The 25826-nt window shown below is 39.6% G+C and overlaps 2 protein-coding genes across 3 annotated transcripts; both read right to left on the bottom strand.

Moving 5' to 3' along the window:
* Nucleotides 1-159: 159 nt before the first annotated feature.
* dnajb13 (DnaJ heat shock protein family (Hsp40) member B13) lies at nucleotides 160-11461 on the bottom strand. Its single transcript, XM_088320531.1, has 8 exons — nucleotides 11030-11461; nucleotides 10847-10950; nucleotides 8296-8457; nucleotides 8086-8234; nucleotides 5654-5767; nucleotides 5471-5584; nucleotides 5318-5394; nucleotides 160-3408 (listed from the first exon to the last, which is right to left on the bottom strand). The coding sequence occupies exons 1-8, from the start codon at nucleotides 11095-11097 to the stop codon at nucleotides 3249-3251; spliced, it is 948 nt and encodes a 315-aa protein (XP_088176657.1). The 5' UTR covers nucleotides 11098-11461; the 3' UTR covers nucleotides 160-3248.
* A 2149-nt stretch (nucleotides 11462-13610) lies between these two features.
* On the bottom strand, nucleotides 13611-24501 carry LOC148348978 (ras-related protein Rab-6A). 2 transcript variants are annotated; one of them, XM_088321157.1, is made up of 8 exons: nucleotides 24093-24501; nucleotides 22511-22569; nucleotides 22378-22431; nucleotides 21720-21825; nucleotides 21497-21608; nucleotides 19340-19433; nucleotides 16583-16649; nucleotides 13611-14653 (listed from the first exon to the last, which is right to left on the bottom strand). In XM_088321157.1, the coding sequence occupies exons 1-8, from the start codon at nucleotides 24160-24162 to the stop codon at nucleotides 14589-14591; spliced, it is 627 nt and encodes a 208-aa protein (XP_088177283.1). In that variant the 5' UTR covers nucleotides 24163-24501; the 3' UTR covers nucleotides 13611-14588. The 2 variants fall into 2 exon arrangements, with proteins under 2 accessions (XP_088177283.1, XP_088177282.1); XM_088321156.1 differs by lacking the exon at nucleotides 19340-19433 and adding an exon at nucleotides 19536-19629 and having other exon boundaries at nucleotides 24093-24486.
* Nucleotides 24502-25826: the final 1325 nt, after the last annotated feature.

Here is a 25826-nt window from a genome sequence, read left to right as displayed (position 1 = left end):
AAAAATATCATACTGTATTTTCGCAGGGCTTGGAACAAATAAGTGCATTTACATTCAAAATGCGTCTCTACTTATGAAGTTCAGGTTACAAAGCTACTCACAGAATAAATTAAATACGTAAATAGAGGTGCCACTGTAAGTAAGATAAAAGCAGACAGGCGCAGTGAAAATGTTTTTTATATAGGCTTTTTAACTCATTTGGGCATTGTAAACACATACATAAGAGACATTATTGAATTTTCAACTTCCAAAGGACACCTCGAACGACAAACCCCACCTCTTAAGACAAAAATGAACGATGGCACTCAATGTAAGCCAATTCTTCAGCTCATTTTACTTCCCTGTGTGAATAATGGTTCCCAAACAAGGTGCGAACAGAGTTCTTACATAAAAATGCCAAAATTCTGCAAATGAGAAGTACACTGAAGAATTTACCTCCAACTATGTGACAAGGTCTCAGTTGTAACCTGGGGAATCGAGTGTTTGATATTCGCCTTCCGTTGTTTTATAAATGTAAATCTTCGACATCTTTGAAATCTACAAACCTTCGATCATTTTTTTCTAAAATATAAACTTTAAAAAATATCCAGGAAATGGTAGCTAGCAGACTTCACACTCGCATGTCATTGGTTAAGAACACTGTAGACATTTCTTCTCACCAGCATTAAAGGTAGAAAAGCGCAACAGCGCTCCTGTAGTTTGTGGTAGAAACACAGTATTGCGCTCAAAGCCTAAACGCTGTAAAAAAGTGAATTTTATCTCCGCACCTGGCTCGCGAGCCGTATGTTCCAGACCCCTGACCTAGTTCAATTTGAGATGTTTATGCTAACAACGAATTGTGAAATAGCAAGTTGTGCTATTTTTCTAAATGAGACCACTTAAGTGCTGTATGATACGAGCATGATTTGTTTTCGGATGGGCGCCACCAGGCTGTACTTGCCCATGACACACCACAGAAAAAGGCACCCCTACGACCAATGCGGTTAAGGAATCCAACCAACCGACGGTTTGGAACATGCACTTTGTAACTGGACTATCCATTTTATTTAAGTTTCTTACTAAAGTGTGACAAATAAAGTAACATTTTTTGCAAACTGCTGTTGTGCTTTCGACCCCAAAAAAAAAAAACAGTTGGGTCTGAATTAACCCAATTTGGGTCAAGGTATTGCTTTAAGAATATTTGGTCTTTAGGGAAGTATCTGGTAATTGTCTGTCCCTTGTGTGCCCTGCGACTGTCTGGCAACCAGTTCAGGGTGTCCCCTGCCCACTGCCCAAAGATAGCTGGGATGTGCTCCAGCACCCCCGCGGCCCTACTGGGGATAAGCGGTGCAGATAATGGAATGGAGGTATCTGGTACTGATGATTACTCCAGAGTTGAGTATCGGTTTTGGTATTAAAAAAAAAGTACAGTGGTATCAAAGATCAAGCTAATAAAAGTGGCTAGCTTGCGTTGGACACTGTAAACACCTCGCTCTGTTCCTAAGAATCTGCCACGATTATGTAAGATGTATTCTATACATAGAGGTGTAAATGGTCTGTGAGAAATTGCCAGTGAGATCATGGAACATTTCGAGTCAGGGGCACACCTGAGTGTGTTTACTAAACAGAATGAAATAGACGGACGAAAGAACAGGAAAAACTTGTAAATATATGCATCTTGTTATCTACAGAGTGCAAAATGTGTTGTTTTCAGCTTAACTGGTGGCCCCCGCCTTAATACGAAAGTCAAAGGGACAGTGTATCATTTTCCCCACTAGATGTCGCTGTATTCTGTCGTGACACCGAAAACAAGTGCTAAAAGCATAACGGAAGAAGGCAAAATACGGAGACTCAAAGTGACTAAAACGCACTATGACTTTTGAAAAGAAGGGAAGAAAAAAGAAAAGGAAAAATACATTTAAAATGGTAAAGAAAAAAAAGGACAACAAGGAAAAAGATAAAAGTAAAACTAAAGAAAAAGAAAAATGTGTCATGATTACCAATCACCTGTGCCCGCTCCTCTGGCGCCAACTGCCTCGGACTCTGATTGGCTCCCGATCAGTACTTGTACCCACTCCCGTCTGTCCCCGTTTTGTCAGTCCGTCTGCGAACCTCAGTAAACACTAGGCAAGCCTTTTTCTGACCCTGACTCCCACCTGTCTGTCCCCCGGCTTTGACCCGTTTTTGATCCTGACCACGTATACTCTCCCGTCCCGGTTTTCAACCTCTTTTTGTCCCCGACCACGTCTACTCTCCTGTCCCGGCTTCCGACCTCCTTTGTCCCCGATTACATCTTCTCTCCTTTCCTGGCTTACGGCCCGCTTCCAACCCCGACCACGTTTTTTTGCTCTCCTGTCCCGGCTACTGACCTGTTTTTCCGTTCCCAACACCGCCATCGTTTGCCACGGAAGATCTACTTCCGCGTTCAGAGCGACCAGCCTCCCGCGCCTAACAAACACTGGATCGTGGGCGCAGCCCTTCCTCTTTCTTTTAATAAAACTTGTGAGAAACGTGATGCAATTGGGTCCCGTTCCTGTTCTGGTCTTGACAAAATGAAAACAATAAAAAAAGACAAAAAAAGAAAAATAATGACAGAAGTAAAACTGCAAAAAAGGAAAAGAAAAATGTCAAAAAATAAAGTAGATAAAATAACAAAAGAGAAAACTGCAGTTTTTGTTTTTGTTTATGTCCTTTTTCTCTTTAATTCGTTTATTTTCTTCCCTTTTTTGTTCTTTTTGCTTTCTTTTCCCCTACTTACCTTTTTGTTCCCGTTTTCCTTTTTTTTTGCTTCTTTTTCCTATTTCTTCTTCCCTACCTTTAATGCTTTTTTACACAATTATTTCCCTTCTTTTTGTCCTCCCTTGAGAAAAGCTCGGTAAATTGAAAGAAAAAGGGGTGTTTTTTGCTCACTTTCAGTCTCTGTAGTTTGTAGTCTTGCTTGGACTCATTTTTGCTTCCACTACACATCACAGCGACATCTAGTGGACAATTATAAAACACTGTCCCTTTAAGAACATTTTTTTTTTTAATGGAAAACCCCGGTTGGCCCAACCTTACCCGGATGCTAGCTTCAGTGGCCCCCAACTCAATTGACTCTGAAACCCTGTCCTAGAATCAAAAAAGGAGACCAGATGGCTGACTCCCTATTGGTGTGTGAGTGTGTGTGTGAACGGGTAAGTGTGAAGTACATTGTAAAGCGCTTTGGGTGGTCTTCATTGACTTGAAAAGTGCTATAGAAATGCAGACCATTTACCATTTACCAATTGTCATCAGTTTTTAAAAAGCAGAGCTTGTTTGATGAGATCCTTCCGGTCCGGAGAGAGCCTTTCAGGAAACTGGATGCCGAAAATGAGGATGAGGTTTCCTCTCTGGGAAGGATTGTGGGAAAGCGGCATCCCCTCACCAGTCACTACTTTTTGGTATGTGAAGCTGTGACCAGGATAAAAGGGAGATATCAACCAACACATGAAGAAGAATCACGTCTTATTTTTTGCGGGAATCAAAAATTATCCTCTGCTTTGTCTTTGAACAGGAAAATATCGCCTCTAGTTACAAAGGCGTTCCAGGATACAAAGTCAAAAATACAGTACAGTACAGGCAACCGGTGCGTATGCGAGAATCACGGCATGCTCTTCGTGTCCCCTTCCCGCTGTGTAAACTGTCTATAGTACTGCTACGAAGAGGTATCATTCACGATGGACCCCATGAAAGACAAGTAGAAAAGTGGACAAGGAGAAAAGAAGAGTAAGAGAGATTTTTTTTGGCCATCGCAAAAAAGCGAACGATGACAGAAAGGTATAAAAACACACACAGATGACAAGGAGAAGGACGCAGTCATCATTCCATCAGCCCAGATGACAAACGTAAAATTTCACAAAGTCCTAGGATTTTCGGAAAGGAATCACCCAGAAAAAGTGTCGACAAGTCGGGCGATCGCTCATTATGATGACGCATTTCCGACGGATAGTCAAATGCCGGCAAAAGCAGACGTTGTTGGATCAGTTTTTCAAGACTAGTAAACAAAGAGGCCAGTTAAAAGGTAAATGGATATTTCCTAATATTCTTTAATTATTTAAATTATGTGCCTCTTATTTTATGTTTATTTTGCGGGAATCCAATTTTAATATGTATTTGTTTCTTGTTCTGCTGCTCTTTGATGATGAATTATAAAATATACTTTTGCAGGGCCTAGAACAGATGAGCGCATTTACATGCAAAAGGCGTTTCTACTTACAAATGTTTCAGGTAACAATAGTACTCCCAGAAGGAATTAAATTTGTACCGCTGTATAACCAAACAAGTGTCAACTTCTGCTCGGTTGTAGTCTCGCTTCTTCTTCTATGATGAAAGCTAGCTTAGTCCTAGTGTCGTGATTACTGATTGGGATCCCCTGTGCCACCTCATTTGGCGCCAGCCGTTGCGGGTTCTGATTGGTTCCCTGTCCCTTTTTAAGCCCGGTCCTGTCACTCTCCGTTTGTCAGTGTGTCTGCAAACCTCTGTTGTTACAAGGCAAGAATTTGTGACCCTGACCCCCGGCTGTCCCTTCTTTCCACCCTTTTTTCCACCTGTCCTTTCCTGATCTCCCCGTTTGTCTCCGGCTACGACCTGTTTTTGACCGCGACCACGTTTGCTCTCCTGTCCCGGCTTACGACCCGTTTTTGCTCTCCTGTCCCGGCTATCGACCTGTTGTTTCCGTCCTCGACACCGCCATCTCCCGCTACGGAAGGTCCACTTCCGTATTCGGATCACAATCCGATTGGAAGAGCGTCTTGCTTCCCGCGTCCAGGGAGCATCAAATCGCGGGCGCTGCCATTCCTCCTATCAATTAACTTGTGGTTAACGCTACGCATTTGGGTCCTGATTTCGTTCTGGTCGTGACACCTAGTCCATAGTCGTTGAAGCAAATTTCAACTTGAATGCTAAAAAAATTGCGAATTCTTCTTTCCATCTTGTACGATTAAAGTTGAGGGTCGATGGACCCATGTGGGGGAGGCTGGAACTGGAAACGGGGGTACTTAAAACAGGGGATGGTATCTATTTACAAAATCAGGGCACAAACTGACTATCAAAATACCCAAACAAAAAACAAAACCTGGATCCGGAAAATGCAAGTCGTAAAGTATCAAAGAAGCCATAAAATGAAAATGATACAAGGAGGATGACAGGGGAAATCAAAAACAGACATTTCCATTCCTAGTCAAATCGTATTCACGTTGCAATTCAGTACATCGCCCAGGTAAATAAAACCTGTTTGTCAAGCGAGGATATGAACCTTGAAGTAACATAAACAGGTAAATATCAAAGAGGCGAACAAAGTCAACATCAAAGACACACTTACTGCACAATGTCATTGATGGGAATATTGAGTAACCTGCCATCCAGCGTCTCCACGTTGACCGAACAACCCGTTAAAGCCTGCAGGGGGAGAAAGACGGGCTTGTGTCTTTGAGGGGAAGCCCAAAAGAATTCTGGGACTGGAAACTCGACTCACCATGGCCAGGGAGATTTGCGCCTTATAGATCAAGTCATTGTTCTGCCTTTTGAATTGAGGGTGGGCCTTCTGCCGCACGATGAACACGATATCGGCGGGGATCTTGTTGGGCCCCTGAGCACAAGATCCAAGAAGAACGAGATGGAGATGTAAAAGAACCGGTTTGAATTCTTCATCTCTTACCTGATCGCCTTCTTTGGAGAAAATGACTTTGGTGCCTTCCTTCCATCCTGGTTTGACGTCGATGGACAGAATTTTGTCCTTGATACCCGATGTGTAGCCGTCATCATTCATAACCTGAAGCAGGGGTGTCAAACTCATTTAATATCGGGGGCCACATGGGGAAACCACTTATTTCTTATAGGGGCCGTACTAGGAAATGAAAAGCGTAAAAGGACTGCCTTAGACGGAGGGCTGGGGGTCTTTTCCGGGGCTCACAATTAAATTATGATTCAGGGATGTAAGTGTCACAGTTGCCATGGTGCCCAATTGGCCCCGCCCGTGTGGCGCCAGCTGCGGCTCTTTTACAGGTTAGCTTCCCTTCTATTTAAGCTCAGTGCTCTCACTCTTCCTTTGTCATTCCGTCAACGAACCTCTGCCCCGCAAAACGTGGGTTTTGACTCTGTCCGGTTCCCTGCCTGTGTTTCCTGTCCGGTATTGTTCCCGTCTATTTTTTCCTGTTTAATATCTATCTCCAGTTTCATTCCTGTCTAGTTTGTCCTGTTTAATTTCGATATCCAGTTTTGATATCAATGCTGTCTGTCCCGTCCTGTATCGCGCCATCTGTCCGATATCTGCTCGAGCAATTGGTATCGATCTCGTCGGCCTCTGGCTTCCTCTCATTCCACGCCAGACTGCTGCCTTACGTCTTCCGCACAACGATCGCCGAATCACTGGCGTTTGGGTCAACTGCCCCATTTCCCGTAAAATAAAAGCTTGTGTAAGAAACGTCACGCATTTGGGTTCTCCTCCTGTTCCGGTTCTTGACACATTTAAATGGTTGATTCAATGATCATTTTCTGTTTTTTGTTATTATTTATGCAAATGTTTATCTGAATTATGGAACTTCACTGTTAAATTTCATATATAATACAGAAAGTTACTAAAACTTCTTTAACCTTGTGCAAATACACCAAGGTGCTTTTTTTCATTTCTTATATTGCCTTAAAGGGACAGTGTGTATTTTCAAAACCTCCCAGGGGTAGATGAAAACGCAATTTAAAATTATATATGTATAGGACAGCACGGTGGGGCAGTGGTTAGCACGTGTGCGGCACAGTTCTGAGGTCATGCGATTGAACCTCCTGTGTGGAGTTTGCATGTTCTTCCTGTGCTTGTGTGGGTTTCCTCTGGACACTCCGGTTTCCTCCCACATTCCAAAAACATGCATGAGTTGTCCGGCTTTGTGGCTGGCAACCAGTTTAGGGTGTCCCCTGCCCACTGCCCGAAGATAGCTGGGATGGGCTCCAGCACCCCCGCGACCCTACTGAGGATAAGCGGTGCAGATAATGGATGGATATATATATATATATATTCACAAATAAGGTCCATTGTGACTGGATATTTTGGGTCGCCGATCAAAAAGTGCAGTTTTCCATAATGTCCACATAGTGGCGACAAAGTATCATCTGAAGTAAAGTGGATCATGTCCGTACCCAATACAATTGCGCATAAACCAGCAAGATTGTTTCCAAAATTGTAATTTGACAGTTATTTTGAGAAAAAAAAAGGTTATAATCAGAGTACTTTTATAAGTTAAAGGTCTGGTGCAGCAGTTAAAAACGTAGTGCTGCAAACACGACTTTAAACCAGGAGATTGCAGCAGAGTAACAAATCATTTAGTGCATTTCTTTGAAGGCCTCGAAAAAACACTACCGGTGCTTTTGTCATATTTTTGGTGGTTTGTTACGCCCCAAACAGGCCTGAAAGAGTAATGTAAAAGCAGATAGGCGCAATAAAAGATAAAACATAAAGGCTGTTTGAACTCAGGCATTGCTAACACATACTTTAAAGAGAACATATTTACCTTTTAAAAGACACCTCAAACTACGCACCCTCACCGTTAAACACATACTGTAAATCGGGTTTGCTCTTTGTTTTCAATGTATATCCATCCATCCATTATCTGCACTACTTATCCTCAGTAGGGTCACAGGGGGTGCTGGAGCCCATCCCAGCCATCCTCGGGCAGTGGGCAGGGGACACCCTGAACTGGTTGCCAGCCAGTCGCAGGGCACACAGAGACAAATAATTCGCTTTCTCATTCACACCTCGGGACAATTTGGACTGGCCAATTTACCTGACATGCATGTTTTTGGTATGTGGGAGGAAACCGTAGTCCCCAGAGGAAACCCACGCAGGCACGGGGAGAACATGCAAACTCCACTCAGGAGGTTCGATCTCATGACCTCAGAACTGTGCCGCACACGCGCTAACCACTGTGCTGCCTTGCTGCCTGTTTTCAATGTATACTAGAGTATTTAATACCTAAATGATAGATAAAGGTTTCTCCTTTGCGGGTTTGGATTATCGCAGGACTTGTTTGGAACACAACTCCCACAAAAAAACGAGAAATTACCGTACTAGCAGACAACAATACGCATACGAAAACTGACCCTTCGAGAGATCTTGATTTTTTTGGTGCATCCGTGGAAAAGGTCATCCAGGGATAAATGGAGATCCCTCTCAATGGGGGGGTCTTGAGTCTTAACCTCTTCCGGGAGCAGTCCACCCAGCAGGAGAGGGATATCGCTGGTGTAGAAGTCTGACGAGATGAAAATTTCAAGGGATTTTCGTGCACCGTCGTTGCTCGACTCAAACCGTACCTGCAAACGGGTTGTCGCTTCCGAAAAACTGCCGGAAAGTTTTGTCCGGATTGCCGTGATAAACGTATTTGGTTGACCAGGCTCCGCCGCTGCCGAACTCGTACGGGATTCCGCCTTTCAGGCCTTCCACTCCAAATTTGTCATACGTCGCCTTTTTCCGAGCTGTCAATACAGGAAAAAACATATGGAGCCCTTTTTGTGTGACGTAACCAGGCTGCGTACACATTGGAGAGGACGTCGTTGGGCGTCGCCCCAAAATATACGCAGAGACGAAATATGGCAGAGAGGGAACGTCCTTTAATGCAACATTCATTCAGCAACATTCAAGCTACGTTCGAAATTCGTCCGAGAGACGCTGGCTTTTAGCTTGTGTTCAACAAGATCACGTAATGTTTTTCTCGGAACCGAAAGTATTTTTTCTCAGAATCGACTCGCTGAGTCAGCAACTTGTGATTTCTTGTATCAACAATTATCTCATAACATCCTGCCAGATGTCTGTACACAACAGGCCACCGTCAGCTCCAAAACTGCTGACTTACAGGTAATCCACAACAATATCAATGCAAATAAGAGTGCAAACAATTCCGTTGTGACGCTGGGAGTTGTAGTCCCAGTTCAGTCCGGCAGAGGGCGCTGAAGTTTGCAGTGAATTACAGCGCAGAAGTGTGTTACTAAAGTCGAGAAAAAGTTATTTTAGACTAATTTTACTCAGGTAGAGGCAAAAAGTAGTCATGCAAATAATTACTTGAGTAAAAAATAAGTGTCTATCAAGCGCACATTTGACTTTTTTGGTAGTTATTAAGCTACATTTTGGGCTCTTTTTTAGCTAGTTATCTAGCTTTGTTTTGAGCATTCTATGCAGCTATTTTAATGGCTTTTTACTCTTTTAGCTAGCTATCTAGCTCCCTTTTAGTTGTTTTTTTTTATGCTTCCTAGCTAACTGTCAAGCGACCTTTTTGGATTTTTAAGGAGTTATCCAGCTAGGTTTCATTTTTAATTTTATTTTATTTTTTTAACTTTTTTTGCATAATATCGAGCTAAAATTTGACCTTTTTGGCTAGCTATCAAGCTAAATTTTGGCCTCCTTTTTAGCTAGATATCTAGCTTTGTTTATAGCTTTCTGTCCAGCTTTTTACTCTTCTGGCTAGCTATCTGGCTCCATTTGAGTTTTTTCCTGTTTACCTATCGAGCTAACTATCAAGCTATCTTTTTTAGCTCCTTGAAAAGCTATCTAACTAGATTTTTTTTCTATTTACATGCTATCTAACTAACATTTGAGCTTTTTGCTAGTTATCAAGCTACATTTTGGCCTCTTTTTTAGCTAGTTATCTAGTTTTTTTAGCGTTCTATACAGCTATTATATGGCTTATTACTCTTTTCGCTAAATGTCTAGCTCTCTTTTAGTTTTTTTTTAAGCTTCTTAGCTAACCGTCAAGCTACCCTTTAGATTTTTAGGCAGTTATCTAGCCAGGGTTTTTTTTTTTTTTTTTTTTTGCATAATATCTAGCTAACATTTGACCTTTTTGGCTAGTTATCAAGCTAAATTTTGGCCTCCTTAGCTAGATATCTAGCTTTGTTTATAGCTTTCTGTGGAGCTTTTTACTATTCTTGCTAGCTATCCAGCTCCATTTTAGTTTTTTTCCTGTTTACCTATCGAGCTAACCATCAAGCTACCTTTTTAGCTATTTCGCAAACTATCTAGCTTTTTTTGCACGCAATCTAGATAACATTTGACTTATTTTGCTGGTTATCAAGTTAAATTTTGTCCTCACATTTAGCTATTTATCTAGCTTTGTATTTTAGCTTTCTATCACACCTTTTAGATGGATTTTTACTATTTAGCTCCCTTTAAGTTTTTAACTATCAAGCTAACTATCAAACTACCTTTTTTAGCTATTTGACAAGCTATCTAACTAGATTTTTCTTCTTTTTACATGCCATCTAGCTAACATTTGACTTTTTGGGCAGTTATCAAGCTATATTTTGACCTCTTTTTAACCAGTTATCTAGCTTTGTTTTTAGCATTCTATGCAGCTAATTAAAAGGCTTATTACTCTTTTAGCTAGCTATCCAGCTACCTTTTGGTTATTTTTTAAGCTTTCTAGCTAACTGTCAAGCAACCTTTTAGATTTTTAGGGAGTTATCTAGCTAGTTTAATTTTTAAAACTTTTTTTGCATAATATCTCGCTAACATTCGACATTTTTGGCTAGTCATAAAGCTATATTTTGGCCTCCTTTTAAGGCTATATATTTAGCTTTATTTTTAGCTCTCTAGCTAGGTATTTAGATGGCGTTTTACTCTTTTTGCTAGCTATCTAGCTTAGCTCCCTTTAAGGTATATACATGTTTATCTATCTAGCTAACAATTAAGCTACCTTTTTAGCTGTTTGGATAAGTTGCTATTTTAGAAATGTATATTAGAATGGCTGCTTTTTGCGCTAATTAGTAACAAATCGTCGTTTGACGTATGAAAAAAGGTTGGAGACCCGTGCTATATAGTTAGCAAACTCACAATAGCTATGTTATTTTAAAGGAGAGAAAAAATGCTTACGGTCACTTAAAACATCGTAGGCTTCGCCCAGTTGGTAGAATTTCTCAGCACTTTCAGGTTCTTTATTGCTGCTCGGATGGAATTTGAGTGAAAGACGTCGATACCTGAGAAGCAAAGACTAAACTAAGATGGTTTTACTTGATTTGGATTTACTTAACTTTGATTTACTCAGCTCAAACTTACGCCCTTTTAATTTCCGCGTCCGTCGCATTCCTGTTGATTTCAAGCTTGTCGTAGTATTCGCTGCACATGGCCAACTCGAATTATTGTTTTGGGTTGAAAAACTACAAATTATATTCAAGATGATTCTTTTTTTTACTCGACATGACGATGACGCGTATTTTGAATCAACGTGACGTCATATTGGAAAGAAATAAAGGGAGAGAATGCGCATTAAAAGTGTGATTAGCCGAACAAAGCCACAAATGACGATGTAAAATCGAAATGGGATTTAAAGAATGACGTTACTTTCACCTGACGTTACGTAAAATACTTCAAATGCGACAAAAACAATGTTTAGAAATCAAATGAACGGTAAACAAACACGTAAGGATTCCTGGACAACAAACCAGTCTGCTGAATCGGAAACGTTTACATCGGTTGCTAAGAGCAACGCTTCCGAGCAGGTGACGTCAAAAAGCGCCAGGAACGAACAGAGTCAAGTGCCGGGGGCGTTACCTTGGGGCAGTGCCCACTTATGGACACGATCTGCCCACCTATAGAAAACTAGATGTAGTGATGAGGGCAGTCTTTAAAAAAGAAATACAAAAGCAAAGAAAAAAGATAAAAAAGAAGACGAAAATAATAAAGAAAAAAAAGTGAAAAGCTAGGAAAGTTTAACCAAAGTATAAAAGAAAAAAGGAAAAGGTAAAAAAAACAGGGGAAGAAGAAAAAGAGGAAAAGCAAAATTAGAAAAAGGTAGTAAAAAGGCTGCAAAAAGAAAAAGAAAACAAAAGGAAAAATAATACAGCAAGAAAAACGGATGTAAAAAGCTAGGTGAGGAAACCAAGTATTTAAGAAAAAGGAAAAAATAAGAAAACTATTGGGAAAAAATGAGAAGAGGAAGAAAAAAATAATTAAAAAGCTACGAAAAATGAAACAAAAGAATGAAAATTTTAAAAAAATGAAAATGAGAACAAAATAAGAATGAAAGCAGGAAAAATAGGTAAAAGAAGGAAAAAAGGGAGGGAAGGAGGATAAAAGACTTTATTTGTTCAGAATAATATTAATAATGTCGATTTCTGGAGAAAAAATTAATACGTTTTTAAAGAAAATTTAAAATTTCCCACTAAATAATACTAACATTTTTTTCACTCTTCCGTGAACTAATTTAAACTTATTTATACTAAGCACTATTAAACTGGAATCCCTGTATGACACAACAAAATGTCTATTAAAGATATAGATTTTTCAGTGCAACAAATAAACTATACAAGCGTAAAATATACATTTTAAAAAAAAAAAAAAGCTAACTGTAAAACATACCCCTGAAAAACACTGGAAACAGTGCTGTGCAAAAATAATAGTTAAAAATAATAATAAAAGCAAATCACTCTGAGCAATTTGATTGGGTGAATGGTCAAGGTGGGCGGATCACTGCACACAGCACACAATATCCTTACTGTTTGCATCATTTTGTGACATTTTTACAAAAATCCTTTTTTTTAATTATAATTACTTAGGACAAATTTATGGTCAAAATGAGCCTCAGCACTTCTATATTAATATGGCATTATTGTTATTTGATCAATTTATCAATTAATGACAGAGTAAAATAAATTGTGCTGAAAAATTAGTGTTTGTCTGGTGAGCGGGGTAAGCTGGTTTGTTTTAAAATTTACAGTGTGGCGCTCAAATTTAAAAAAAATATATATTTTTGCTTTTATTGCTTCTAGGGTTAAAAAGGTTCCCCATTACGGTCCTAGAAAAATCAACCACCACACGAAGCTTTTATAGCGGTTAAAGCAGAATTTTTGCACATAAATCATCTCAGTACTACAAATCCCATTGAGCTTTGTGGCATAAGACTAACCTGGAAGAGGTACACTACATAGGTGCACAAGTAATTGGATTACTCGAATGCGTTTGCATACGCGAGTGAACCTAAATGAGTTTAACCCAATATTCAGTCAGACTAAGACAGGGGTGTCTAAATTTTTCAGGAGGCGGGCCAGATTTGGTAAACTGAAATTCTGTGAGCAACCTGGCATCCTTTGAACAGTCTTGAATGAATTCACCTTCTGTGAAAGGTTTGCAGTACTTGGCGATCAGCGTCGCGATCTCGTAGCTCGCCTTTGTAGAATTTTCATTTGACTCACAGGATTGAGGGAAAAGGTGTCGCTGCGCCGTTAAAACAGCTTCCAGTTGCTCCACGTTTTCACAGCTTTGGTTTTCATAATCAGCATGGTTGGTCCCTCTTGATATTTTATTCTTTGTCTCTTGGCAAGGTAGGCAGTTGTTTCGGATTTCGGTGAAAAAACACTGCAATTTTGCACGTCCTGGAAGCAGCGGCCCTCGCAGTCAACTTTCCTTTTTATTTACAATCTCCATGTTGGAAATGGGGTGGCCTAAAATTCTAGAAAAAAAGCCAAGGGCAAGGTGGTCTGTAAGTGGTCCCTGGGCCAGACTTTGGACATGCCTGGACTAAGACCTTAAATGGATTTACATAATGGGAACACGGGCAATATTACGTTTCCAATCGGATTATGTACACGCACGTTTCTAAGAATGCTATCCTCAAAATGTAAAAAAGGAGCGCTATCGATTGCAGCAGCAGTAACAAGTTTGTTTTTATTTGAAATCAATTTGAGAGCGAAACGTCTCGGACGCCCTCGAGATGTTGACACAAGCTACGAGTGCAAAGTGAAACTCCGACGTAGATGTCACATGATCACAATTTGGTGATCTACATCAAAGGATATTTGACTAGCGATTGAGGGCTCACTAAAGAAGAAACGAAAAATCATTCGAGAAAACAAATCCAGTAGAAATAAATATAAAAACCAAAAAATTACCTCATAATAGGAAAATCAAGCATAAATGTGTTGAACCAATCAATTTCAAAAGGAATCCCTCCGTTTATATTAAAATGCACACTGCATTCCCATTTGTTTTTTTAAATAACTGCATATCTCAGTAAACCTTTTACACTATTAAATTTCTCTATGATACTCGAAAAAGTGGGTAGAAAACGGAAGAAACCATTTCAAACAAAATAAGTAAGGACAGTGAGAAGGGCGGGGAGGTCAGGCGATTGAAGTCATGTTTTTGTCCACGTGGATGATGCTTTCATGACATGCTGGGACATTTCAGCGCTGACCTCGCCGGTCAGGTTGCTCTGACATGTCGAGAACTGGCCGTGATCATGCGTTTTGGCCTTTAGAGCATTTCCACATCAAAAATGGGATGTTAGCGTGTGCACTTGCTACCCTTAAAGCGATGCTCTTTATTTATCAAACATGCAAATTTGCATCGGGTGCCTTGATACGTTTTTGTATCAGTTTGATTGGAAAAAGGAATTTGTACACCGTGTCTTCTTCCAGCAGATCCTGTACCGGGAGAAAGCCTCCAGGATCAAGCTGTGAACTAGGTTTCCAATTTTGTGCGCGGCGGTGCAAAAACAATCGATCCGAGACTTTTAACAGCTGCCCGGCGAGAGCGGATATTTCTCCTCCCTTCGGGTTGGGGTGAAGTGAGGTGGATGTGGTAAAAGGGGGCGCACGCAGACCAGTCTGGGGAGAAGTTAGCAGGCGCAACCGCCTTCGCTGGCTGGCGGCTCTGGTGGCTTCTCCAGCTTGATGTCGATCACTAGGGGGTGCAAGAGTTAGGGAACTGAACTGCTTTTTGAGCATACAGATTTATGCGAGCACTTCTGGAATATGATTTTGTTTTTGCAACTAAAATCTACCTAGCGACATAAAAGAAAATTCACAAGCAGTCCCAGAGGCTCCCCATCAGTGATCCAGACCAGTTTGAGCACATGCAACCCGCCCTCAGACATCTACTTCCCGCCCTTGGTTATACCTTGAAGTTATATACTATTTTATACACCGTTTTGTCGTACATAAAGTCAAATATACTTGTTCTAAAATCTGACTTCAGTGTTTGAGGGCAAACTCTGAGAGAAGGCTGTCGTAAAAACGCCTGTGCTTTGGAATGTGCCTTTAGTTTCTGTTTGTGGAGATAATAATGACTTATCACCTCGCCTGGGGGCAAGGGCGATGACCTATCACCCTTCTCCCGATGCTTCGAAGGACGATTGGGATAATTGCATCAACACGGCGCGGACCAATCAGCCAGAGGCGTAGTCATGGGGCGTAAACAATCCATCGGCATGAATTATAACAGAGGAGCTCCCGGAGTATCGTCGCTCTGTCTCCTGCACACGATTGTAATTGGCACAGACAGGGACCTGATTTGTTCAATATGTGATTCGGCTAAATAAATTAATATGTGGACTATACTCTGCTCAATAATTTCTCCGGCTTCGGGACATGCTCCAACTGTAAGGGTTTGGACAAGACACGTGAAGTGTCGGAGTCAGATTGCAGTTTAGGAAATGTTAAAACCTTACTATCTGTAGAGTACTTGTATTCCGTAGCAAGTCCATTTTGATCACATCTCAAAGTTTGAACACTTTTTTTCATGGCCAAATCCAAGGACTTTCAAGGCCAATTTTTCCAGTACCTACCAAGAAAGAAATCTGGCGACAATCAAAATAATTTTTTTGGGGTTGACTTTGATGACTAAAATAAAGTTGCAATCTTGCTGGAAGTGCATGCTTTGTACTATTTCGAGCTGTTCCCATCAATGATATCTTGTATCAATGGGCTGCTATAAACTGACATGAATTCTGCCCTTCTGTCCTGTCGAGTGCAAACATTTTCAAGCACTTCACCTAAAATGTAGGCATTATCCTGACCTTGAAAACACAAGATTTAAATTCAAACATTTTTAAGGATTTCGAGCAGTCATACAAACCCTGACATCTTTTTAAGCACATTTTAAAGCATTTCTTCTATTTTTTTTACTTTTTGTGAATGATGACAATTGAAATGAAGCAAGAAATGGTAGAGAACCACAAGCACGGCGTTTCCGTGAGTAAATAAGTCAGGGAGTATAATTAGGAAGCAGCGCGTGTCGATCACATGGAAGAATCAACACAGCGCTTCGCTGCAATAACTTCGTAAGAAATTTAATTCCTATAGCAAAAAAAATCAGCTAAGAGGAGTATGAACCAGGGGAGCTGGCATCCACAAAGTAAATTGGAGAGGCTAAGTGGTAGAAAATTGCTGCTTTTGTCGAAAAAAGACATCCAGAAAAGTGGCAACTGGTCGTGGGACGGCTCTATTCAATGACGATTTCTTAACGCATTTCCCTAAGACAATTACAATTATTTTAAATTCAAATAAGCAAAACACAATTAACATGTATTTGTCACCTACAAAAATAACTTTTTCAGTATCATTTTTTCCTTTTTTCATTTGGGAAGTAGTAAAAAATATGCTTACCTATAACATAAGATAAAAAATGAATATATGGCAAAACGTATGAATGTAAAGATACTGTATTGTTTACTGTATTGCATATATATACATATATACATATACATATACACACACTGTACTGTGTATACTGTATTGTGGCACTGCAAAATCAACAGGAACGTGAGCAAATATACAGAAAAAACAACCTCATAAATTGGCAGTTTATGAAAAGACAACCGGCAAAGGATACTGTCTTCTCGATTTTTGTCCTGAGTGTTGTCCATACCCGGCAGAGCGGCTGCCACGCGACGGAAGAGCTGCAAGACGGGTAAAAAACGGGAAGCTTTTTTTTGTTTCGTTTCATTTCACAGAAATAAATCCATTTTTCCAAACACAATGTATTGACATGATCAAGCATGAGCTCCACTCTAAGCGCTCGCAGAGGAAAACACAAACCAAATTCACGGGACAAAATGTGGCTTTCCACTGAGGGAGCTAAGAGAAACTCACATGGATGAATAAGTTATAAAGTAAGATTTATTTTCAACATGCAACAAATACAGTCAGTTCCCACCCACCGTAGCGTGCTGCTAACGACTATTAGGGGCTTGCTCGTCTCAGAAACGAAGCGCTATAATATGTATCGTCTCAATTTGATACCAAAGAGTCATTGACTCAATTTCACAGTTGAGGCACTCCCCTAATAATCAAATTGTCAACTTTGACACATCTTGATATTCATCAACTATTAATTTCACCCCATGCAATCACAACAACCTTTCAAATGTTGCACACAAACATATGGAAGACCGATCCTGCCATATGTAGAAATCGTTGTATAAATAATTGAATTCCTACAAATATATGCCATATAAATAAGAACACATGAATCTAATGAGTCAATTTCATGGCCCGCGGGGCAAATGTGACCCACACAAGAGAAAAATGAGTCACAATGACTTCCAGTTTTAAAAATGTACACTGGATGTTGCAAAAGCCAGGCGCCACTCACAAAGCACTCACTGTAGCTGTTATTTGCTGACTACCATTAATTAACAAAATAACATTGAGGAAACCCAAGATTCTGGAGGGCCACCAAAACTTAATTGGTCCCACCAGATTCTCATAAACTTGTATTATCAAAAAATACAATTCTATTTTTAGATATACCTCATTTACCGTGTTTAACGCTCACTTGTGTATAACACGCACCCCTTTTTTTTTTTTTGTAGAAATCAGTAAAACATCTCGTCACACTTCTCCCCAGCTCAAACTTTGCTGTTGAATGCAGCTGGATTCAAACCCACGTCAAAGTTGTGATAACACTGATTTCTAACAACTGAACCACCAGTGGTATAGATGACATACAAAAAGGCATACTGTTTGGATTTTTGCTCTAAAAATACACTAGATTCATGCATTTACATTTAAAATGTACACATTTTTCTTCTGCGGGAGCATGCCCCAGGACCCCCCTAGACCAGGGTCTCACAAACTTATATGGAAAACACTGCGTCCTGAGGTTAATTTACTTAAAATAAAAGTCACAGGTAAGCTGTAAGAAAAATAAAAAATAGGACCTGGTTTGGGTGTTTTTGCAGAAGTTTAAAGAAGCTTTGGCTCTTTTCTAACGTATTAAAGTTCCCTTATTCAGGTGAATATTTTCATGGACAAATATAAAACAAATCATTTTAAATCACTATTATATATCTTTTAAATTAGTGTTGTATGCTTTTTGTCCAGTCCACATGAGTTTCCCTGAGTTAAATAAACTGTGGAAATTGATTCAGTTGTTTTGCTTTTTATTTTTTTGAAATTCACAGTTGATAAACACCACGAGAGAATAAATCTTAGTGAAGGATACCAAAATTTTGAGGGAAAAAAAAACACCTTAAAAATCGTTTTAGAATTAAATCTTACATTCCTGAATTATTATTTAATTGTGAGCCTTCGAAAAGTCACACTTTTTATTCCATTAATTTACTAGCCAGCCTCCCGTGAGAATGTTTTGATAATTCATGCCGATGGAATGTTTACGCCCTGTGGCCCGAGCTAAAATGAGTTTGACACCCCTGACATAAACATAAAAAAAAAAAATCACATAATACGTAATTGTATGACATGCAATTTAATATTTATATACCAATAGGTGAAAAGCTCCCACATTTGAATAACATACTGTTGTGACAAAATGCTCAGCCAAATACACGACTATTAAATGACAAAATGCTATGTACAGGGTAGCATGGCAGCGCAGTGGTTAGCGTGTGTGTGGCAGTTTCCTGTGCAGAGTTTGCATGTTCTCCCCGTGCTTGTGTGGGTTTCCTCCAGGCACTCCGGTTTCCTCCCACATTCCAAAAACATGCATGTCACGTTAATTTTCCGGTTCAAATTGTCCCCAAGTGTGAATGAGCGAGTGAGTTGTCCGTCCCTGTGTGCCCAGCGATTGGCTGGCAACCAATTCAGGGTGTCCCCTGCCCACTGCCCGAAGATAGCTGGGATGGGCTCCAGCACCCCCGCGACCCCACTGAGGATAAGCGGTGCAGATGATGGATGGATGGATACCAATAGGTGAAAAGCTCCCTCATTTGAAAAACCTACTGTTGTGACTAAATGCACAACAAAATACATGACTATTAAGACAAAATAGACAAAAATAAATGACAAAATGCTACGTACATGAAAAAGTTGTATTCATGTCATACATTTAGGTATTACGTGACGTATTTATGTGTTCATTTATTCATATGGCATATATTTACATAGGTATTTATTTCCGTATACATTTACCTGAATAAATGGCATGATTAGTCCTCCATACAAGCATGGATAATAAAAACCGTAATTCACTTTTTAGTATATAAAACAGCCACACCCTATTTTGTCCACATAGGACCAAGGGTCAAAAATGTGTTTTTTTCCGGTTCAAAGTACGCATGCGTGTGTGAAAGCATACAGCACAATGGCGCAGGTACACGCTTTGGATCCAGCGCATGGCACGCTCTACCTGTTTGACATTGTAGCCCGTCTTTGCGCTCGTTTCAATAAACAGAACATTCATTTCTTTTGCCCTCTGCTCTCCCTCCTCTGTAGTAATCTGTCTGCGAGGAGTCACAGCGTACGCACACAAACACACCCCACGGACAGACAAGGGGGAAGAAAAAAATCCAGTGTGAACACTCTTCAACAGCGCTCGATCTTACCTGTTTCACGTTGTAGCCGGCTTTCGCGCTAGTCTCAATAAACATTACATTTAGTTCTTTGGCTTTCCGCTCTCCCTCTTCAATCGATACTTGCCTGCGGTAGATAAAGTGGTTAAAAGATGGAAATCACATGGCAATAATGTTGCCGACGGTACAAGGAAAATGTAATTTTGACGTGTACAGCGGTCATTGGCAGCGAGTAAAATAAGTCAGGAAAAAACAAATACAAAAATAAATGAACATCAAAGTGAGCAGATGAGTCAACGATGTCATTATAATTCAGGTATTGGTTCAGCCTCAAATGTAAACTAATTTGCACATAAAAATATATCAATTTATTAAAAAAAATGTATATGGGGAGACCAATATTAAAGGGGCAGTGTATATTATGTGACCATTAGATGTCGCTGTACAGTGTAGTGCAACCGAAAATGAGTTCTGAAAAGCAAAAAAAGATGAAAAACTACATAGACTCACAAAATGCTATTTAATTTATTTATCTATTTTTGCCCAGAATCTTTTAGGTTTTTGGGTACCCGTAACAGGAGGATGGCAGATAATCATGTTATCTTTCTATAGGTGAGGCTCAAGTTATGTAAAATTAATCTTCATTTTTCAACTTAAGAGTATTTTTTAAAAGAGGCCATTTAAATAATTTAAATTCGTGTATTTTAATTAATTATTTATTAAAAATCAAGAATTATTCCCACCACTAAGAGACACAAAAGATACACACTGTCCCTTTAAGGAAATTTGATTTAAAAAAAAAACAACCTTGGAACAGTGTGAACACTCTCATCTGTGACGCATATACTTTGGTACTAAAATCAGCAAATTTTCTTTCCGATTAAATGAAATGATTTGCATTTCTATAGCGCTTTTCAAGTCAATGACTTCCCATAGCGCTTTACAATGTGCTCCACATTTCCCAATAGCGGCCTTGCAGCCATGTAAGGCGCTAACCTGCTTATTGGGGGTATTAGGGGTTCAGTGTCTTACCCAAGGACACTTCGACATGTAACACAGACGAGCCGGGATTCGAACTGGGATCCCTTGATCCCAAGACGAGCGCTCTACCTCCTGAGCTACTGCCGCCCCGGCAAAAACAATTGGTTTTTTCCCTATTTTGAGACAATGAAATTCAAGGGAATGAGAATTACTTAACCCAAAAATATTTTATTTTGAAAATAATTTTAAAAAACATTTTAATAAAAGGGAAGCAAATTATATCATCTAAGTCAGGGGTTTTGGAGTATTTATTTATTTGACCTAAGTTTGTTTTTATGTTCCTTAATCACAAAAAGTCTTAATGTGCTGTACAACATGAACTGTTTTGAACATTTTTTCCTTGCAAAATGATTAATGGTAACATTCAACCCCTGTGGTGTATGATGAAGAGAATACTGCCAAATTGTATTTTATAACTATGGTCATGCAGATAAAAAAGGTTTAACACTTGTCTCAAAGGCAGAATCCCACTATGAATTATTTGCGGGGCGCTTCCACTGTCCATTGAGCTTCAGTTCGACAGTGATGACAATATCCTTCCTGGAAGGAGTATCTAAATGAAACTCTTACATTAAACCTGCATATGAAGGTGCGGGCCTTATGATATCGTCCCACAACTGTACCTAAGGAACGTTTTTGAGGCCCCGTGATCTAAGTGGTACATTAATTAAAAGCAGACAGCTTACATTTAACCTATTTGGACGTTGCCCACATGTTGGTTTAAGATCAGGCGATAGTGTAATTGTGCTCCTTTGCAGCCCTTTGAGACATTTTTGTGATTAAGTGCAATACAAATAAATGTGACTTGACATTGCTCAAAGTCCCTCACATTTTGCAAGAAATAACTTACAATTTGCTGACTCAAAAAAGTTACAAGCACTCAGTGCTAAACTTCCAGCAGAGGTGATCAATTCCCTCATCAGTAAAACTGGAAGGAAGGAGGACAAGATTACCTTTTGTCTGCAAGGTCTGTCTTGTTTCCCACCAGCATGATGATGACATCGCTTCCTCGCTCCGTTCTCACGTCATCGATCCATTTTGTGGTTTGCTGGAAGGAGTTCACGTCTGAGCGAGAATTAGACCAGCGGTAAATAATGCGTCAAACATGATGTAAGTATTTGATTTGGACAGCGTTTACATCTGGGATACAAGAATAGACTGACAAAAGTCACATACTTGTTATGTCATACACGACCACTGCCGCGGCCGAGTCCCTGATGTAACTTGGGATGAGGCTACGGAATCGCTCCTGGCCCGCCGTATCCCACAACTGCAATCTGATCTGGAAAGCCGGATAGGCATCACAGAAAGAACAGCAAATAGAAAAATAATAGTGACAGTACACTATCTAAAAAGCCATATTTGGAAATAGGTAAGTATTAGCACCAGCTATGTCTGTGTATCAATTATTTAAAAAAAGCAAAAACTGCATAAGTGAGATCAATCAGGTCAATCTTCAAAGTGGCATTTCTACTAAATAAATCGACACACTACTGTCATTAGTAATGACTAAAAATGATACATTTGCATTATTCTAGTCACTAGTGTGTAAGAAAAGTGGCGTCAGGCATCCCTAATTATATGAATAAGGGGAGAGCTTATAACATTTATATTTTATTATTATTATCATTATCTATTACCTTTAATGCAGACAAATCAGAAAAGGGGTATGAATTGATTTTGATGTGTAAAAGAAGAAATTTAAGGGAAAAAATAAGATTCGGTTGCCAATTAATCTTATCTTATGCTAGCAAATGTCAAAACAAAATGCCGTCTTTTTCTTTATTGACCAAAAATTGAAATATGCTAAAGTGAGAAAAAAACATCAACTTACTGTTCTGTCCTCGAGATACATGGTTTTTGAAAGGAAATCGATTCCTATCGTTGCCTGAAACATGCCACACGATGTTCAGTACACATATTAACAATGACGTCCTTCAACAATTTATTCTGAGCGGTCGCCTCACTTGGTAAGTGTTGTCGAAGCTGTCGTACATGAACCTGGTGATCAGCGAGGTCTTCCCCACTGAAAGCAAAGAGGGACTCTTATCGGGTCATACTCTTAGCAAGGTAAGTTCTCAAAAGCTCCTATACAACCATAAGTTTTGGGAAAACGTATTGAGAAAACGCTACATAAGATGATGGGTGACTTGCCTACTTTTCCCACAGTTAAAGACATTATTATAAACTCCGAACAGGCAGTAACAAAAATTAGCATGAGATAGCTTCCCGGAATATTGATAACAAGGATACAAGGAGTACAAGGTTACATTTATTCAAAATTAACAACTTTATAGTCCAATCAAGTAAACAGGGTTGATAGAAAAAAACAACAAAGCTTATCTTCTTCCTTTTCCCTTGACTATCTAATCACCTTTCAAAATATTATATTAAGGATTATAACAGTATTAGATGAGTGTGAAAACGTCCTTTTTGATTAAAAATGTTAATTTATAATTCATTTACTTTCTTGCCTGTTGTACGACCACTTAAAAGCAGCTTTTAATGCTATCGGGAGTTCACAGTTGATAGGTCTCACAGGAGAAGCCTCCCGATCGGACTCAGATACAGGACTTTTATCAACTGGTCACTGTTATTTTTTTTATTTAAAACGTCATCCCACTCTTCACAGACGATCCGGACCTCGGCATTGATGGGTAGCTGAATGTGACAATACTCACTTATATCTACAATGAAACGCTCGTATCGGCAGTGACACCGATACTTAGTATTATTACTCATCTATTACTAAGCTTGGAGTTCAGCCAGGTTTGAGATCATTCTTGGGAGATGGCTCATAAAAGTGTAGTTGTAAAAATGACAAGCAACAGTTAAAAGTCAGAATAGTCAGGTAATTCATTCCTTTATGTTGGAAATTGAGGTGTTTACCAATACGACAATGAGTGATGTTCCCTGTGTTATGTGTACTGTTACCCAAAGCTAAATCAATTGCACCCTGGTCATCCTGGAAGGGGGGATTACCACTTGAGAAGCCCCTCCTCAAGATTTCTTGTTTTCCTCATGCTGAGGTTTTTGATTTTTTTCCTTGCCCGGGTGTTGGTTTAAGATCAGGAGATGGCGTAAATGTAACCTGTGCAGTCCTTTGAGACATATGTGATTAAGGGCTATACAAAGAAATCTGACTTGACTTGTGACTTGAGAATGTCAGGAATGCCACTAACCAAGTTTTTTTTAAACAGCACTCGACCGGACAGTAATAGATTACATGTTAGGAAAGTAGTCATCCGTGTGGCGTTAAGTAGTCAATTGGGGTGTCTTCAATCGATTTACTAATCAGTCAGGTTGCGAATCCACCAACTAATCAATGTGAAAAATAAACGTACTAGGTTTGTTAACGGGTTATTGTTAGGATAGAATAGCATTTAGTTTCATGAGAGGAATAAATTAAAAAATGAACATGAATTATGGTCGCCCGATTAAATCGGAATAGCCACAACACACCCAAATCCCTTATCGAATTCCATTGGACCCAAACTCAAAACAAATATCCCGTTACGTGGCATTTACCCATTTAAATATATTACTTACCACTCTGTTCACCCAGGAAGACCAATTTGAATTTTCTGAGTGGGTTTCCAAAGTCTCCGGCGGTAGACATGTCTGTGGAATTGTCTCGAGTGGGCTCTGACGTTGACTTCTTCGGAGCTTCCCAGCTAGCAGGCTAAAGCTAACTTGTTTTCGGAAAGGAGAGACCCAGTACGCCGCGCCGACTCGCCTACCTCGCGATAAAAGCCACTTAAGTGTGTTTTCTGTTGTGAAGATGTCTCTTTCGGATTTCGAGATACTTTTTGGAAAACTCACCGCCGAGCAGCAGGTAAGTTAGCATTACGGTCCATTACTTTTGTGACATGTCCAATGTCTAGTTGCCACTTTGGCCCTTTCTTCTTCTGTCCAACTAAAACGTCGCATCTCAATGTGCTGACACCTACTGGTGGTAAACATACAGTACAACAGGGGGCACCAACCTTTTTGAAGCAAAGAGCTACCGGTATTTTGTTACTATGATTACTATTATTAAATATCAGAATTTTAACATTTTATTATTATATTATCAGTATTTTTGTGATTCAAGTGCTGCTAAAATAACCTAAAAAACAATCTTCGTCGAAAAAGGGAAAAGGGCGACTCCATTTCCTGTATATATTACATAAACCAACCAAAACGAAAATACTCCCCTTATTAATGATTGCAATTCCCCCTTTTCAGCGATAATAAATCTTACAAACACAATTTAATCACAGAAAGACTACATTTTGCTTGGAAATTTCATAAATATTGCATAAATGAACCCTCCTCTCCAGTTAGTTTATAATATAGCACGAATATAAAATAATAAAAAGTACTAAACATGTTTCATTTTTATGAAATAACTACATTGCAAACTTAAATAGTTAAAAAATGAATACAAATAAATATTTCTGCAACTGTTTTGGAACAAAATCAAGCCAATGTCAATCCAGTGTTTTTCAAAAATCATTATGATTTATGTATGGACCTACACTAGGACATTTTGATTAATATTATTTGAATTTAAGTAAAAAGGCAAAATCTAATCGTGCTTACCTAACTTCAGGAGCAGCCATTTTGAGAATGCTGTCCATGACATCACAAACGCTCAGACTTAAGCTTACAACCAATTGTGACTCACTTGCTTTATGAAGTAGGACCCTGATTGGTCATTAGTCAAGGCCTGACAAGACAAGAAGACTTTAGGGTTCTCTTACTAACATACTAATGTTTTCATGGACTTGCCCCCTCTTATCTCTCTGATTTGATTTCCCCAAATGTTGTGACTCCAGAGCCAAGAAGAAATCTGAGAGCATTCTCCAGTCGAACCCCGGTGCTGTGGACTGCTCTGCCTCCGGAGTTAAGATCTGAAATCTCACTGATCATCCTGGAAGGGGGATTACCACTTGTGTGGCCACTTCTCAAGGTTTTTTTTAATTTTCCTTAAGTTGATTTTTGAGTTTTTCCTTGCCTGCACGTTGGTGTCAGATCAGAGGATGTTGTCATTGCGGCCTGTGCAGACCTTTGAGACATTTGTGATTAATACTTTTGACTTGAATTGACTTTTCCTGTCTGTGTGGGGTTCTTCACTCAACAGTGTTTTGAAAATGGAGGCTCCTCAAATATGAATAGAAATAGGACAATATAAATCAATTCATATTCAGCTAGTAATGGGCCAAACAAGGTAATTGTATGTCACAAATACTCACCTTCTCCAAGAGGGCGCCAAGTGGCAGGCGGACACGAAGACCCCAC

Source organism: Urocampus carinirostris, chromosome 17 (assembly GCF_059441175.1).
Source record: "Urocampus carinirostris isolate Australia breed hairy pipefish chromosome 17, RoL_Ucar_1.0, whole genome shotgun sequence".
Taxonomy (NCBI): Eukaryota; Metazoa; Chordata; class Actinopteri; order Syngnathiformes; family Syngnathidae; genus Urocampus; species Urocampus carinirostris.
The sequence above is the reverse complement of the archived record's forward strand: the minus strand, read 5'-3'. Positions and strand labels throughout refer to the sequence as shown.